General features: G+C 41.5%; 1 protein-coding gene across 5 annotated transcripts in view; it reads right to left on the bottom strand.

The window, feature by feature from the left end:
* Nucleotides 1-17,559, bottom strand: part of LOC115576281 (von Willebrand factor C domain-containing protein 2-like) — a 53,958-nt gene that overhangs the window by 32,349 nt on the left and 4,050 nt on the right. For 3 of the 5 annotated variants that reach the window (XR_003982805.1, XM_030408806.1, XM_030408804.1), the window contains exon 2: nucleotides 16,074-16,203. Coding sequence is in view for 4 of the 5 variants with exons in the window: in XM_030408806.1 (XP_030264666.1) it covers nucleotides 16,074-16,203 (130 nt within the window). In the remaining variant the exon portion in view is untranslated. Of the gene's footprint in view, nucleotides 1-6,305; nucleotides 6,754-15,037; nucleotides 15,127-16,073; nucleotides 16,204-17,559 lie in introns of those variants that run through there. The other 2 variants (XM_030408805.1, XM_030408803.1) reach the window with 2 other exon arrangements.

Below are 17,559 nucleotides of genomic sequence, written 5' to 3'. Positions count from 1 at the left end.
TTTTTTATTTCCAAATATGGATATTACTTCTGGCAAGGCATCAAATCACTTCATGAACAGTTGGTCCAGTTTTTGTATTTGATGTGAACCCTGTATCACACAATCTCTTGTGCCTTTATTAAAATGGATTTAATTCATCTTTTAGATGCACCTCCTCAGATCTACCACTAGGGGTTGTATAGGCACCTCGCTGGTTTTGGGTGATGGTGTGAGATGATGAAGGCTCCATTTTCAACCTTTACATCACAGGTACACGTTAGCAGCTGTACAGTACTCGCACAGTAACAGTTATTTCTGGCAGAGATGCACAGCACATGTTTAATTAAGGAAAGCGTTCAGATTACAGTAAGAAACACTGGGGATGGGTTATAAAAGTGAGTACTGTTAAATATAGTTCTATAGAGCATTTAGACATGACTGAAGCTGATGAGGCTGATTGGCATACTTCTTCAATCAGCTTTACACAACACATCTTCACCATGAAGATGACAGGATAGTAATGATGCTTGGACAGACACAATTTCCTCAAAGTTGGGATGCTGTGTAAAACATGAATAAAAGAACAGTGCAATCATTTACAAATTAACTATTCACTGACAACAGTTTTAAGAGGTGTTCGTGAGTCCCATGTCGAAATTTCTTTTATACAATCCTTAGTTTCAGAGTGGTGAACTTGGGCCCCATTGTCATTTGTTAACAACTGACCCTTTCATTCATGATATTATCACCTGTCACCAATTAACCTGAGGAATGTTCCAAACAGGTGTTTTTTGGAGCATACCACAACTTACAACTTGTTGCTGCTCCTGTCATCTTTGAAACATGTTGCTGCATCAAATTCACAAAAAGTAAATATTTACACAAATCAATGTAGTGTATGAGCTCAAACATTAAATATATTAATGCACTGTTTTCAATTGTGTACATGCCTAAAATATCTAGGGAGGCTACCAATGGTCACTGGCCCAATCATTTTTGATGCCATTATCTCGAGACAAATGATTTATTCCTGTATCTTAAGATGACAGAGCACATTTTCTTGTGATACTGGGTTATTTTTTTCTTGTTGATAAAACAAACAGCCCATTTCTGGAGATATGATACTTTGTCATGAGGAAAATTCATACGAGTCATAAGAAAGGACTTCCTCACACACACTGGTGTGTGGGTGCAGAACAGTGTGTGTAAGCTAACTGTATAACTTGTTATGAACTTTTACCATTAGAATGTTTTAGCTATTGTTTTACATGAGGTTGTTGCATCAGGGCTCCTGTAGAGGACAGGTGTGACAGAAGGGTTATGTAGTGCATGTTTCCAGCCAGACTTTTGGACACTTGGAATGACCTTTTGTTTTCTCAAGATAACAAAATTAATTAATCCATTATCATGATACAACAAGACGTTATCTGAGATTAATGATTAGCTCTTAAAAGATATGTAGCAGCTAAGGACGTTATAGGCTTCCATAATTAACAATGATCACTTTCTTTTACATCTGTTTTCCACAAGAGCCAATTTTTTGGAATCTGGGTTGCATACAAGCTGAAGCAATCAGCACGCTGATGTGTGAGTTGTCAGAAAAACTTAAAACACATAATATATTTCAACCACACAAACAGACTAACAGGAATATGCATGACATGTACTGTGTACAGGTGATAAATGCTTACTGGCATGAACTGTAAATATTACATATGTATACCATCTGTAAGTCCAGGTAGTGTGTGAATCATCCATTTTTCTGCTTACACAGTCATTCTCATCACTGTGTGTGTGTGTGTGTGTGTGTGTGTGTGTGTGTGAGAGAGAGAGAGAGAGAGAGAGAGAGATTTACTTGGATATCTCTGGCCTCACTCTGCGTACAGACGGAAACCAGCAGGTCCATGGAGGGGAACCAGGCTGCCACCTGTGCCCAGCACTTGTTTCCCCTCTGCATCTTACTGTCAGCCATACATTCATATCACACACCCTGGAACTGCCTGACTCCATCCATAATCCATAAGGAATTACAGGAGGCTTTAATGGGGTAAAGAGCAGTCAAATTAGAAGGTACAGTCGTAGTTAAAAGTTTCCATCCACTCATAGAACATTATGGCAGTCTTCAGTTCAAATGATTTCCAAGCTGTCATGTTTCTGTGATGAATGAGTGGAACACAAAACCACTCTGTCACAAAAAACATTCATGAAGTTTGTTTTAGTAACTAATTTATTATAGGTCTTCTGAAAATGTGACCAAATCTGCTGGATCAAAATATACAAACAATAATTCTAACATTTGGTTAAGTGTTTCTGGGCCATTTTCACCTGAGTTCACAAGCTTTTGATCATGGTCTGGCTGAATGTTTAACCACTCTCTTGGCAGAATCTGTAAAGTTTAAATGTGTTGGCTTTGTGGCACAGACTTTTTTCTTGAGCACAGCCCACATGTTTTCGATGGGGTTCAGGTCAGGACTTTATGAAGGCCACTCCAAAACCTCAATTCTAGCCTGATTGATCCGTTCCTTTACCACTCCTGATGAGTGTTTGGGATCATTGGGCCTCATTCATGAACCGTTCTTACGAACAGATTTGTTCATTAGTCCCACTTACAAAGATTTTACGAAGATTGTGGCATTCATGAATTTTTTCTTATCCAGGATCCAGGATCTTAAGGAACCTCTGAAGAACAACTTAAGAAAGAATCTAAGAAGATTCTTAAGAAGATATTGGTCAATGAGGCCCATTGTTCTTTTGGAACACCCAACTCATCTGACCAGTTTTCCTCCAGAAGGTTTTTTCTTCGTCCATGTGATCAGCAGCAGACTTCAGTGGAGCTTTAAGGTTCCATGTCAAAAGCAAGGGGCTTCTTTCTCACAGCTTCATGCAGACTTGCTTTTTGGTAGTTTGTGGTTGACTCTTGACGTCCTGCCCAGATTTCACTCAGCAGCAGGTGATAGTTTGTGTTTTCTTGCTGATCGTGGCAGTGACACAAATGTACCACGCACTTTATACTTACAGTTGTTTGTACAGTTGATCTTGGGATTTGTAACTGCTTTGCAATGGCTCCAAAGTGACTTTCCTGATGTGTTAAAATCAATAATGCGCTCTTTGAGATGAATGTTTACCTGTTTAGACTTTACCATTGTAGTGGTTGTGGCTGAATCTGATGGCTGTATCAAACAAGTCCTAATAAAATGGGCCCAGAAAAGTCACTGGCTTTTGTCAATCAGAACCACTCAGAAGAAGTTGAGAGGCCATGATACAAAGAATATTTGGTTGACACACCTTTCTATTATCACCAAAATTGATCTTCCAACTTACTTTATGTATATTTTTGATCCAGCAGATTTGGTCACATTTTCAGAAGAACTATAATAAATTAACTACAGAACCAAACTTCATGAATATTTTTTGTGACAGAGTAGTTTGTGTTCCACTCATTCATCACAAAAACATGAGAGCTATAGAAATCATTGGAACTGAAGCCTGCCAAGATATATTCTTGTTCTATGAGTGGATGGAAACTTACGACCACGACTATAGATACATTATAGATGTGAACATGTGCAGGGAGAGACTCCAAAATGTTTATCAAATCTCTCTCTCTCTGTCATTGTGTGGCTCCTCCTCACCCCCTCACCTTTTTTTCTTTCATGAATAGATAAATCGTATAATAGTGAAAATTGCCTGTCTCTAATCCTTATTGTGTTAGAAAGCTGTTGAAAGAGCAATACTTGCAGCGTGGTGTCTTTTTACACTCTCTGAAACCCAAAAAACAGCTGAAGTGTCAGGAGTGGATTAAACTGTGTTATCTGCTCTAACGAATGCTGCCAATTTAAGCATGTCTAGTTAACAAGCTCATCATGTATATTGACTCCATGGTTAATTCCAAGGCCAAAAAGAGCATGTAAGTAAAATTCCAAAGGGTTATTATAGCACATCCAATTCTTTTCTTTCATTTTGAAATTTCAAATAAATAAGTTTATCTGATGATACCCAGACAACTGTGTCGTACACTGCCAAGCCAAAAAAGCAAAAGTCACACACTCTAATAATTCATTGATTACAGCACGCATTCGCCGGGGCATGTTGTTCATATCCTTTCACAACACTTATTTCACTCCAGAGTTGCATTAATCTTTTGAAAAAAGAAGAAAAAAATCCATTGATGGAAAAATGTATACAACGTATACGCAGGTAGTCAGATGGCTTCATTTTTTGGGCACATAACATTGCAGAACCAAGACCTGACTAACTGAATATCCCCCACCCCCGATCATAACACCTTCTTACTTTCACCATTACAGATATCCTTCAGTTCTGTTGAATTTTGATTTCACCAAACGTTGATCTTGGATCACCTTCATTCTTCACCTTCATCAGTTTCAATAATGTGTTGGACAGTTCTTAACCCAATTTTAGCAGTTTCAGCAACCTCCTTAGTTGTTTTCTTTTCTTGATGCAGAACAATCATTTGACCCTTCTGAAACAGTAACAACTTTTCCAGGACCACAGGATATGTCTTCTGACATGGAAGTAATTATCCAATGGAAGGCTCTTACTCCAGATTACTCCTTACTTTTTTCTGCCAGGCAGTTTATGTTCCCACTGTGTAAAATCTGTGTGTTTGATGCCAATAGGCTAATGTCAGCTGCATTGTCCTTATCTTTATTGGAAAGGAGAAGTTAACCTGAGTTAACTGAGATTACATTTCATTAGTCCACTTCTTAAATGATTTTTCACCTGTACTATTTAAAAAGCTAACCCTGTAGCAAAAACTCTATCTGTGAGAAGTGAGATGGTCTGGGGGATATTTTCAGCAGCAAAGACACAAGATTGTAGAAATATTACAGACACCACTGTGTCTCTATGATCTTCTCCCTTTCATTGTTACTTTGATCATGAAGATGACACTGCACTATAGAGTATATCGGCTATAATATGGTGCAGAATTGAGTTTTTATAGTATATAGTTCAGAGATCGTTGATCCATGATGAAACTGACAGAAGGGCGGGATTGAGAAACAAAAACGGGATTACCAAACCCACAGACAACGCCCAGAATTTCTCAAAACATATCACAGTCAAGCTACTGATATTTCAGAGCCCTGGTTGGGGCATAGTCTGTCACAAACCTCATTAAGGATCATTGAGTCAGGCAGACTGGACGAACAAATCAAATTAAACTACTCTCTGCCCCCGCACTCGCTCTGATACAAGGGGATAGGGAGGGGAGATGGCAGGTATCCCTCCTCAGATCACCTACTGAGAATATTAGGATTAAATAACTTTTTATACTGATAATACTGGTAGAATAATAGTACAATCGGATAATAATTTCTGCACTATGTAACTTTGGTAAGTGGATAGGATCACAGAGCGTCACACTTTTCAGCAGGACTTCAAAGACATAGCCAACGGTCACTGATTTGAGTGAAAATTGATAATATTTTATGGAGAAAATGTTTGCTGGCTTTTACTCTGATGTCGTCCAGCTGCTTTGCTTCAACTCTCTGTGATTTACAGAGTTTCCTGAAAGCTGCCACTGCTGTGTACTGTAACTACACATTAACTCTGTTAGCTCACTCTGCTTGGAGCACTGCTGGGAGAGTGTTGCTGTTTAAAGCATTGTCACAGTAGCTTTGGACAGCCAGGAGGAGTTTTTCATGACATGGGTACCAGAACCATGTTTGGCAGCCTCTATGGTCAACATGACCGAGGTGAAGAAACTGGAGAGGACGCTGATAGAGGAAGAGAAAAAGAGAGTGTCTGAGCAAGAGGCAGGAGTAGACCTAACACTGGTTTTTGGTTGTTGGCAACTGCTTCGCTAAGTCAAAGGCTGCAGACAGACGCAGAGCTGATATTGCTGTTGAATAGTCAGTAATATTAGCTGGCTTGCAAAGTTTTTGTCTTGATGTTTGACTGTTGGCAGAGTTGACAACTTGTTAGTTTTGATCATAAGCCAAGTCAGCACATTTCAACAGAGGTTTAGCCTGCGTGTTTACTTCATGACAAGATTTCAAGACATGACATTTTTACTTTTACAACCTCGAGCCGTGTTGCACTTGGAGACTGTATGTATGAAGAGTATGGATAACTACATAATGTTGCTTTAAAGGTTGTTTGAAGCAAGACAGCTGGAGACAATTCATTCTTTACCAACTGCTTTGGTCTGTCCCTGTCTCAAATTGAGGCCCCATTGTTTCAAAATGTACTGAGACTATCGATGGTGAATCTGACACCATTACCACTGGTTACTGCATGTGTGAGAATGGGATGTTTGACAGGTGTAGCAACCCTCCCCACCCCCAACCCCCACCCCCATCCCCTTCTTTAACCTCATCAAGAACAACCACCCTGCAGATGAACCCAGCCTACTTTCTTTGAAGCACAGCTGTTCTCAAATCATGTCACTGCTTGTGTTAAACATACATGTGCAGGTTTAGTAATGCCATACTGAAGCCCAATTCAACTCCTCTAATACTAATTAGTTTATATACAGTTTTGAGTGGTTCTGCATCGATGAGACACTTCATGGTATCACATCCAGTCTGGGAATAAACGGACTCTCCCCTCTCCTCCTGCCCTCCCCATCCCTGGGTGGCTCGGTACGGGTGCTGGGTGTCAGGCTTGGCTTGGGGCGCTGCTCGCAGGTGGCATGGGGATGGGTGTGCCACGTCCCATCCCGGTAGGTACAGTAGCAGACCGTCTGCTCATCAATGTTCACACGCTCCCCCGCTGGAATCACCCGGTTCCCAGCAAAGCAGTTGGGACCTGGAGCAACAGCACAGACAGTAGCCCACAGGGGCAAGTTGCTCACATGAAATCTATCTTTCAAGCACCATTTTGTCTTGTTGGGCAAACGCAAGCCATTTTTTTTTTATTATGCCAGAGTCTGGTTTACAGATTTCTTTGAAGAGATTTCTTGAGTCTTAAAGTGAAACTTGCAACTTGGGCTTTTTTTGTGAATGTATATGAGTCAAACCTTCGTGTAAAAGCATAATTACGACGAAAGAGGCACTTTTAATATTTACCGTATTTTCGTTTTCGGGTCAAACTCATTTTCAATGGGAGTGCTTGGGCAAATTAGCGATAGCATATATTTTTAAAACACTAAGAAGGCTTGGCACACATGAAACTTTGCTCATAGTCTCTACACATGAACACGAGCATTGAGAACATTGTGTACACAGAGTTTACTAAAAAGAAAGTCTTTGAACAACTCACCTTAGCGGAAGCTTGTTCTGCTAGCCGCCGTCCTGGCAGCTGAGAAGTATCGATCTCCGAATGCGACGTAACGTGGAGGACAGTTAAGGTGGACCGCTACTGTCTTCCGGCAACAACTATCCACGCGATATCTCACGTGACTTTTCCAGCTTTTGATTTTAGTATCGTTTCTTATATGAGACTCCTTTTTCAACATCAAGATCAATATTTGGCTGGTTGGTATTTAGCTCTAAAAGCTTACAGCAAGGCTCAGCTTTTGGAGCTAAATACCAACCAGCCAGCTACCTCTGAACTTAAAGCACAACTCGGCAGATTACAGCTATTAAGTGCATCAGAGTGGAGGTACAGACTTCGCCGCTTCAGGGGGAAGTGAAGTCGGTGTTCGAGGAAACAGAAGAGGGGCAAGAGAGCCGGGGTGCTAGCCAAGCTTAAGGCTAGTGCCAGCAGACCTGCTATCCCATCACTCTTTCTATCCAACGTGCGTGCGCTGGACAACAAGATGGACTTATTAAGGCTGAGACTACGCCAGAAGGAAATGAAGGACTGTTGTGTAACTGTATTGACAGAGACCCTGGCTTAGCAACGGCATGCCAGACTCTGCTTTCCAACTTGATGACCGGATGTTCTTCCGCTCGGATGGCGATCAGCTGTCAGGAAAAACAAAAGGAGGAGTCTGCATCTATGTGAACAAAAGTTGCTGCGCAAACTGTTTGCTGGTCGGAAGACATTGCTCTGAGGCAGTGGAGTATTTGATTATCAAATGCCAGCCACACTACCTGCTACGCGATATATACACTTGAAAAAAGTGTATACAAACAGATGAGGGACGTACAGAGCTGCTCTCCGCCCCCACCTTGGTGCCTCCGACCACATCTCCATCATGTTGGTCCCAGCATACTGCCCTGTGACTAAAAGAATGACAGCCACACAGAAAACCATCACTGTGTGGCCTGCTGAAGCCGTCCCAATGCTCCAGGTCTGCTTTGAAACCACAGACTGGCAGATGTTTAAAGAGGCAGCTACAGAGGGCAATGCAGTAAACTTGGAGGAATATTCAGAATCAGTCCTGGCCTACATTGTGAAGTGTGTGGAGTATGTCACTACTACAAAAACCATCACCATCTCTCCTAACCAGAAGCCATGGCTAAATGCAGAAGTGCACCGTCTTCTGAGAATAAGGGATGCTGCATTTAAAGCAGGGGATGTAGAGGCACTCAGAGCTGCTCGACAGAGCCTTACAGTGGGAGTCAAGAGAGCAAAGTCCAACTATGCTAAAAAAATACAGGGTCATTTCTTATCTAATGACCCACGCAGCATGTGGAAGGGCATTAAGAGCATCACAGACTACAACAGGAAGAGTGCAGAATGCCCTTCTGATCCATCACTACCTGATGCTCTCAACATCTTTTATGCTCGTTTCAAGTCATCAAACACCAGCACCATCGCCAGGTTTAAAATCTCACCTGATGACTCCCCTCTCAGTATAACACCAGCTGAGGTAAGGAAGACGCTGCAGAAAATAAACCCCCGAAAAGCTACAGGCCCTGATTAGAGTTCCAGGCAGGATCCTTAAGGACTGTGCACACCAGCTCTCATCAGTCATGGCAGACATTTTTAACATCTCACTGTCACAGGCCACTGTTCCCACATGCCTCAAGACATCTACCATTGTCCCTGTGTCAAAGGCCTCCACCACAGTGTCTTGTCTCAATGACTATCGTCCAATCGCTCTCACCCCTATTGTGATTAAATGTTTTGAGAGGCTGGTTATGGTTAGCATTAAAAAGTCCATCAATATAACAATTGACTCCCACCAGTATGCCTACAGACCAAACCGCTCCACAGCTGACGCCATCGCTGCCTTAATACACTCATCCATCACACACCTGGAGAAGAAGAACTCCTATGTGAGGCTGCTGTTCTTGGATTTCACCTCTGCCTTCAATACCATCATACCGCAGACACTGGTGAATAAACTGTCAACTCTCGGACTAGCCTCATCACTCTGCAACTGGGTTCTGGACTTCCTGACAAATAGACCTCAGTCTGTAAGGATTAATAACACCATATCCTCCACCAACATCCTCAACACTGGCTCCCCCCAGGGCTGCCTCATCAGCCCACTGCTCTTCACCCTGCTCACTCATGACCGCAGAGCACACTGTGACAGTAACCTTATAGTGAAGTTTGCGGACGATACAGCTGTGGTGGGGCTTATCACCAACGGAGATGAGTCAGCAGACAGGCAGGAGGTAGATAGACTGGGACTGTGGTGCAGGGAGAACAACCTTACACTCAATAACAGCAAAACAAAAGAAATGATAGTGGACTTCCGAACAGCACTGCCACTCCTCCTCCTCTTCACATCAACGGCACAGCTGTGGAGGTGGTCCCCAGCATTAAGTACCTTGGTGTACACCTCTCCAACATCCTCACCTGGCGTGAAAACACTATGAGGCTTGTCAAAAAGGCTCATCAGCGTCTGTATTTTCTGAGGAAGTTGAAGGGGGCGGGGCTGAACTCAAACATCCCTCAGCTCCTTCTACAGATGTGTGGTGGAGAGTGTACTGACCTCCTGCATCACAGTCTGGTACTGCAGCTGCACCGAGGCAGAGAAGAAGGCACTGCAGAGGGTAGTAAAGTCTGCACAAAAGACCACCAGATGCAGCTTTCCACCCCTCTCGAACATCTACATCAGCCGTTGCACTGACAGAGCTACCTGCATCATACGAGACCCCACCCACTCTGCACATGGACTGTTTTGCCCCCTCCCCTCAGGCAGGAGACTGCGCAGCATCCGGTCGAGATCCACCAGAATGAAGAACAGCTTCTTCCCGGATGCTGTCAGGCTGCTAAACAGCTCAACAATGCTGCACCCTTGATTGCTGCACTGCTTAAATGTCCATTCCCTTATGGCACTTTATGAGGTGGCAATTTATGAGGTTGCACTTAAGTTATTGGCTATAAATGAATCTTTAGTTTTAGTCTGGATGTTTAGTTTTTCTACTGATTTGTTTATATTTGTACATAATTATATGCTTATATTATATGCTTTTTTAGTAGCATATTTATTTATATATTGTAACTTGGCACCGGGACCTAAGCACTGTGTTTCGTTTTTTTTTCCATGTTCCTTGGTGAAGAAATTACAATAAAATGAGTCTGAAGTCTGAAGTCTTAAGTCTGAATATTGTTTTTCGCTAATGACAAAACAATGAATTATCTGTGCATTTATATGGAACCAAGCTTTATGAGTGGTCCACCTTAACTCACCTCCATGTTACGTTGCATTCGGAAATCGACACTTCTCACTGGCAGGACGGCGGCGAGCGGAGGAAACATCTGCTAACGGGAGTTATCCAAAAACTCTCTTTTTAGTAAACTGGGTACACAAACAATGGGGCTCATTCACCAATATCTTCTTAAGAATCTTCTTAGATTCTTTCTTAAGTTGTTCTTAAGAGGGTCCTTAAGAAAACCCTACGTCAGATTCATCAATGCGTTTGTAAGCCTCAGAATTGTTCGCAGCTGTGTTCCTACATTGATGAATGCTACCTCCTCGTAAATTGAGCGCGCGTGCCAGGTGAGTCTAATTAACATAGGATTTGCATAGGTGACCACCCATTAATGCCCATAAAAGAAACTGCAGGGCCGTGTAGACACTGATGCCGTAGTACAGAGCAAACAGCAACAAAATAAAATTAAAAAAATCAGAACCGGTCATGGGAGCCTAAAGCGTTCGAAGACGAAATCATCGTTCTCTATAAAAAGATCTATGTGATCCCGAAACATCCGTTCCCTCCGTAGGGCACGATCAGCAATCTCTTGCAGCAGCAATATATATGCCATTGTTTTACAACAATGTTGCCTTGGATGGAGAAATGCCATGTATAAATAGGGTGGGGGGGGGGGGTTACTAATTGATGGCATGGTTTCCAATTTACTTGCTTAATGTTAAATCATTGGCACATTTAATTTATTCTAAAATTTAAAATTACCAAAAATATTAAATGAATGAATAAATAAATAAATATGACAGAATTATCACTCTAATATCGTATTTTATCGAACTGCACAAAAGAAGAAAATACAACCATTCCAACATGTCGGCACTGAAATGTGCATAAGAGTACTCCTGATTGTTCGTAGGATTTGTTCTTACCTAAGAATAAATCCTGGATAAGAAAAAATTCATGAATGCCACGATCTTCGTAAAATCTTCGTAAGTGGGACTTAAGAACAAATTTGTTCGTAACGGTTCATGAATGAGGCCCATTGTTTTCAATCCTTGTGTTCATGTGTAGAGACTCTGGTGATACCACAAGCAAAGTTTCATGTTTCATGTTGTTTCATGCATTCTTGGTGTTTTGAAAATAGCGTCAGTCAGACCAGAAAACAAAAATACGGTAAACCTGAAGTGCCTCTTTCGTCGTAGTTATGCTTTTACACGAAGGTTTGACTCATATACATTCACAAAAAAAGTTTCACTTTAAATTAAGAGTTCAGTGTTTTGGGAAATACTTTAATTTGCCCTCTTTCTGTTGGATGATAAGTCTATCTCTATTTCCGTCTGTATGGAGTTAACAGCAGCAGCCAACTAGCTCAACGTAAAGATTGGAAACAAGGGTAAACAGCTGGTCCACAGCTACCTATATCTTCCCATCTGCAGCTCTAAATCTCAGTAATGAAAACGTTATATAATATTTGATTCATCTCTCTATAAAAGCAAGGAATCTTTGTCTGTCTGTCTGTGTGTCTGTGTGTGTGTGTATCTGTGCCTCAAATATCTCTGCGGATCAGGATCAGACTGACCTGAGAGTTTCAACATGGTTGCTGCGTGGTTCAAGGGTGTGCGATGTCGGATTTGTCTGGACTGCAATGATACCATTAATAAATTATTTCATAAATGCTTTACAAATTCTGCGAGCATTGTCCACCGGAGCCACCACAGTCACGTGCGCACCAGAGCCAATCACTGCACACCGTAGCCACATGTGCACCAGAGCCAATCACTGCAGAGCTCTAGCCCACGACATACCTAAAGAAACAAGCTGATTTATACCTGCAGCGGCGCAAGCTGGACCGGGATTTTGCCGGCAGTTCGGTCCCGTTCTGTTCTGTTCTGTGCATCTAAACTGACTTAATTAATGAGACTAAACGAGCCCGGACCGAGTCTGTTCCGGTCTGAGGAGATCCGGAGACGCACGGACAACAAAGTGGAATCGGAATCTGAGGATGTTCGTGTGTAGCTAGCTGCTAGGCCACCCACACGGCCCACCTCCCGAGTCGACGGACCGGACGCACCGGCACGTCCAAAACCGGACTTAGGGTAAATAATGTCCGCCACGCTTTTTCGCGAACATTGCCATCACGTTTGCTTTGTGTCTGGTGCAGGAAGAAATGGTAAAAACTGGCTTTTGTCACGAAAGTGTCCAAGCAGCAAGTTTGGTTGCTGAGGAACGGGAAGTTGTGGGAGGGACGGAGGCGGATGAATGACAGGCAACGACGGTCGGTGTAAAGACAGCGATATTGAGAGTTGAGAGATTTGTGACATTTAGCGTGTTTGGAGTGTGTAGTTAGTGTGTTATGTAGTGTTTGGTGTAGTGTGTTTAGTGTGTAGTGGAGTTGTTTTTTTGTTTAATGAGTCAGAACAATGAGGAGAAGCTGAATGTGGAGCAGGCAATGCAGCTCTTTATTCAGCTGGAAGGAGCTCAGGCAGACCTGAGCACTGCCTGCATTTAAATGTAAATAGTTACATAATTTTGTAAATTTTGAAAATTACGCACATATTTAGCAAACAACAATTTATATTTGCATTATAAGTAATAAAAAATGGTTTGTTAAACATATTTGTGGTTTTCACAGTAAAAAAATCTAACTTTTTCTACTCGGATTTTATGTTTTTTTTTTGTGAATTTAGGTCCATTGTGTTAATACAGTATGTAAAAAAAAAATAAATAACCGTACAGTCACACATGTGTGGTTGTGCTGAAAATAATGACACCAAGTAAATAGTTTTTAAGGTGAAATATAAATGCAAAATCAAAAATAGTCAAAAACAGCCAATTATACCCTGGAATATCGGATTTCACAATAAACCTAAATATCCCTGACGTCCCACCTTCAAACACAGCCTCATTTGGCCATCCATGAAAAAGCTACTTAACCTCCCACTTTTCTATAGGAATACATATTTCCTATGGGAACTGCACGAGTCTGTATAAAAATCTGAAGTGTTAAAATTACAGATTATAGTTTTATGGGGGAACGTTTGCAGGTTAAAGCTTAATATATAGCACAGCGATCAACACTTTTGATGAAAAATTACAGAGCTGCGCAGTTTTCAATTCATGGTTCAAAGGTTTTAGTCGTCTCCATGGTTACCAGATGCTATCCTTCAGATGTCATTATATATGACAATCTTCTCTGTGTCTAGCTGCATTTTCTCCAGTTGAAAACAAATGATTTAGTTGAGCAACACAAAAGTCCTTTAAGGAAAGTCGTGCCACTCAGCAGCCATCTTGGCAGTTATTTTAGGCTAATAGGCCAGGCCACTACCTAAATGAATGTGGAGAGAGATAGAACTTTGAAAACAGTTGTCACCAGGACATAAAAGGTTCAGTGACTTTGCCCCAAATTAGGGTTAAACACTTTTTTCCCCACAGGTTGTACTTGTACTTACAGATTGATCTAGAGTCATGTGACATGCCACCATCAGCTCATCAGAGCACTTAACCAAACACAGGTTTACTGTGTAACGTGAGGATCTCCTCACCTTGGTAATCTTGTGTATTACTTTAACATCCTGCGCTTCCATGCCTATGCCTAGAATTATCAGTCATCAATTATAACTATCCTGAATCTCATCAATTATAACTATCCTGAATCTCAACTGTGCAATGTGCACCATTGGCTGATGTGTTTCCCAGTTTGGCTGTGATAAAGCAGTCATTTGGCTTTTGAATTGTTTTAAACAGAAAAATGATGAGACACTATTTATACCCATTTCACATCTGACACTTTCACTTTAGCTGCTAAGCTGAAAGTGGTGGCATGCACTACTTCTGAAGCTCAGTGATAGCTGAATAATGTTAGACAAATTGAGTCGTTTTGTTTTTTTTTCAGTTATTTAGTTTTGTTTTAAAACAGCTCCGCTGCTACTTCAGTTGTTTAGGGGACAGCAACACTGTTTTGCTGTGAAGCTCCACGAAGCATGGGGGTGAGGAGATAATGACTGAATTTTTCTTCTCATTTCAGTGTACTTTTCCTTTAATTAGCCTGAAGCCCCACAGAGCAGTTATTCTAATCTTTTAGCAACTTTAACATCTTTGTCTGGTTTAGTCTCAGCATGCTCATTGTTGTTGTTTTGTTATGATATGTAGGTGTTGTGGTTTCAGCATGTTTCGTCTGCCCCCAAGTGGCCACTATCAGTGTTTAAACAAGATCCTCGACTGTAAATTCTCAATAATTTACAGATAATCTGTGCATACCTCAACAGCTGCCAGTCAGATGTAGCACAGATTCTTCGGTTTTGGTTCAAGGTCATTATGAATTAGTCGATGTGTGTATGATATTGATGGTGAGGGCAATACAACACAAGCACCACAAAGGAAAAGTTTCAGATGCTGTCTGCTTCCTTACAAAATCCTTCTCTCAGATGCCATTTATTTTTCCCTTCAACATGTGCCTGTATGATGTTTTCAGTAAAGACTTTATGTGGTGCTTGGGCTGGATAAACATAGTACCAATCAAGCAAAAATGTAAAAATCATGCCTTTGAAATCATTTGCATCCCTCAGACACAGATGGGGGTTCCTTTACTTGGCAGCTACCTGTGAAACAATTACTGACGCCAGTCGGCAGGAGGACAGGAAGTATAGTTCATCAGATGCCAGATCCAACTGTGTTCGATAAATAACAGCTGACGTGAGGGAATTTGGCAGCAGTGGGAAGAGACAAGGCAGAAAAAAACAAAAAAACAGTGATGCAACAAATCAAACCATCTGTCCTACTGTCTGTCCAGCAGAGGAGCATATAAATAGAAACTACAACTTAACTACAACTACCATAAAGCAGATAGTATGTTCACGTGGTTTTCTGTTGGTTGTGGTGAATCAATTAAATTATGCTTTTGATTTTTTTTTTCATTTTATTCTGCAAAAAGCACATAATACATGAGTTATAAGCTGCTATTACTGTGTGATACACACACACCCGCATATACAAATCCCACCAATGTTAGAAAGGGACTTGAATTCCAGTGGCAGTGAAAGCACACATGACGTAACTGTAAGCTGCGGGGTGTGTGAGGTGATGTAACCAGTACTGATTCTGAAAGCTGCAGGATGAACACACACTGTGACGATGACAGGCCTCTAATGATGTGCACACATGCAGGGGGCATGAGAGTTGTGAGATGAGGTATGACAGCACATGAGGTTTTTCTGCTCCTGACTTGTACACATGGATGAAACTTGCAGTTTTCAGCGTGCTTGTACACCATGTATGGAAGGTAAACAAGTAGAGAGGTGGAGAAATATGGGTTCTGAGTTTTCATGATGGTGGCTCAAACTGCATATCACATAACAGGTTGTAATGTCTTAAAGGAACAGTTCACCCAAAAAGTATAATTCAGTCATTTATCTCCAACCTCGCAAGCTAATTGAAAGTCAGATGAAGTTTCATAGTCCAGGTAAGAGTGGTGCAACAGTTGAGATCAAAGGGGGACCAAAAACAATAATAATTATCTGTGGACTATGAATTTCAACAGCTCATTTAAGGGACATCCTGAAAATGAATGTTTAAGAGTGACTGTGTCATGGACCAAAGTGTTGGACCAACAAAGAGAAAGCACTGACTAAGTCTTACCAGTCTTACAGATGGGGCAGCAGTGGTTAGGTTCGTAGGTGGGGTTGACGCAGTGAGGGGCGGGGCAGTCTGAAATGCTGCAGTATACCTCTCTGTTGGCCTCGCAGCGACATCGCTCACATCTCGACAACTGGAACACACACAAAATCTTAATTTCATTCACAGCAAACTTTTACAAATCAGCACTCTGATTAACTGTGACCATTTGGTGTCATCACAGTACAAAAAAAGAGACTATGCCAGAGATGTCACAAAGAATGTGGCAAAATGTTCACACCACATGCACATGTGTAGGCAGAGTGCAACAAACACACACAAGGACAGCCAGTAGGTGATTTGTTAATTTTTAACATGGGGGATGGCCCAATGGGAGCACCACCCTGCCCTGACATCCCTATGTACACCTCCCAGAGGACATTGCTACAGGACGCCTTAACCATAACTGTGACATTTCTAAGTCTACAATTCCATTTTATCCAGTTATCTTCCTTCTCTACTTACTACAATTGTCTTTTTGTAACTGAATTAAAGTAATACACCTTTAAATCATATGTATTAGACTGAGTTTATTCAGGCAGGGTTTTCTCATGTTTCTCACAATACACTTCAAGCATGGTTATTTTAAGCTACATGACCCCTTGGAATTATTTTACCACCTAAATTCCTTGAAGGACAAACAATGAACATTGTGCAAAATAGTAGAGCCCTACTGTCTTATTTGTAGGCCGATTTTATCAGCCAATATTAGCCTATCACAGATATATCAGTATCAGCATATATATTGTCCGATATGAAGTTCATAGCGGGAACGTTTCAGAAGTGGAGCCTTTTGCCTGCCCGACTTTGTTGATCTGGGAGTCTGCACTGGCTGTTTAACTTTGAAAATTGGCCGAATGCTCTATGCCGTTCCTGTGTCTCTGGCTGCATCCGAAATTCATGCTATTGAGTATGCTAAAACAGTATGTGAGATTTTTTAGCATGTCCGAAACCTTAGTATGAACCCAATAGTACGTGAGGTGCATACTATTTCCGGTAAATATTACAGTATGCATGCACTGGACACTACGCCGGCATAAATATCCCACAATGCAATGCAGCGGTGACAACAAAAACAACAGACAATGGCGGACCAACGCAGCTCTGGTGTAACGTCTACCGTTAAAACATTCCAGTTTAAGCTTCTAACGGTAGCCGTTTAATAAACGTTAGCTCCTTAGCTAACTCAGTTAACATTACAACCACAACAGTGTGTCATCATAAGTGAAACCTTATACATATATGTACGTATACCATAATTTCCGGACTATAAGCCGCTACTTTTTTCCCACGCTTTGACCTCTGCGGCCTATACAATGATGCGGCTAATCTATAGATTTTTACGGCTAACGGCCTCCAGGGGAGCACTCTAGCAGGAAGCACAGGAGCGAGACAAACAGGTGGAAGAGATAATGTGCTGAGGAAGACGCTAGTTTGATTGTGTTTAGAA

Source organism: Sparus aurata, chromosome 23, assembly GCF_900880675.1.
Source record: "Sparus aurata chromosome 23, fSpaAur1.1, whole genome shotgun sequence".
NCBI lineage: Eukaryota > Metazoa > Chordata > Actinopteri > Spariformes > Sparidae > Sparus > Sparus aurata.
This window is presented reverse-complemented; position numbering and strand designations above follow the sequence as displayed.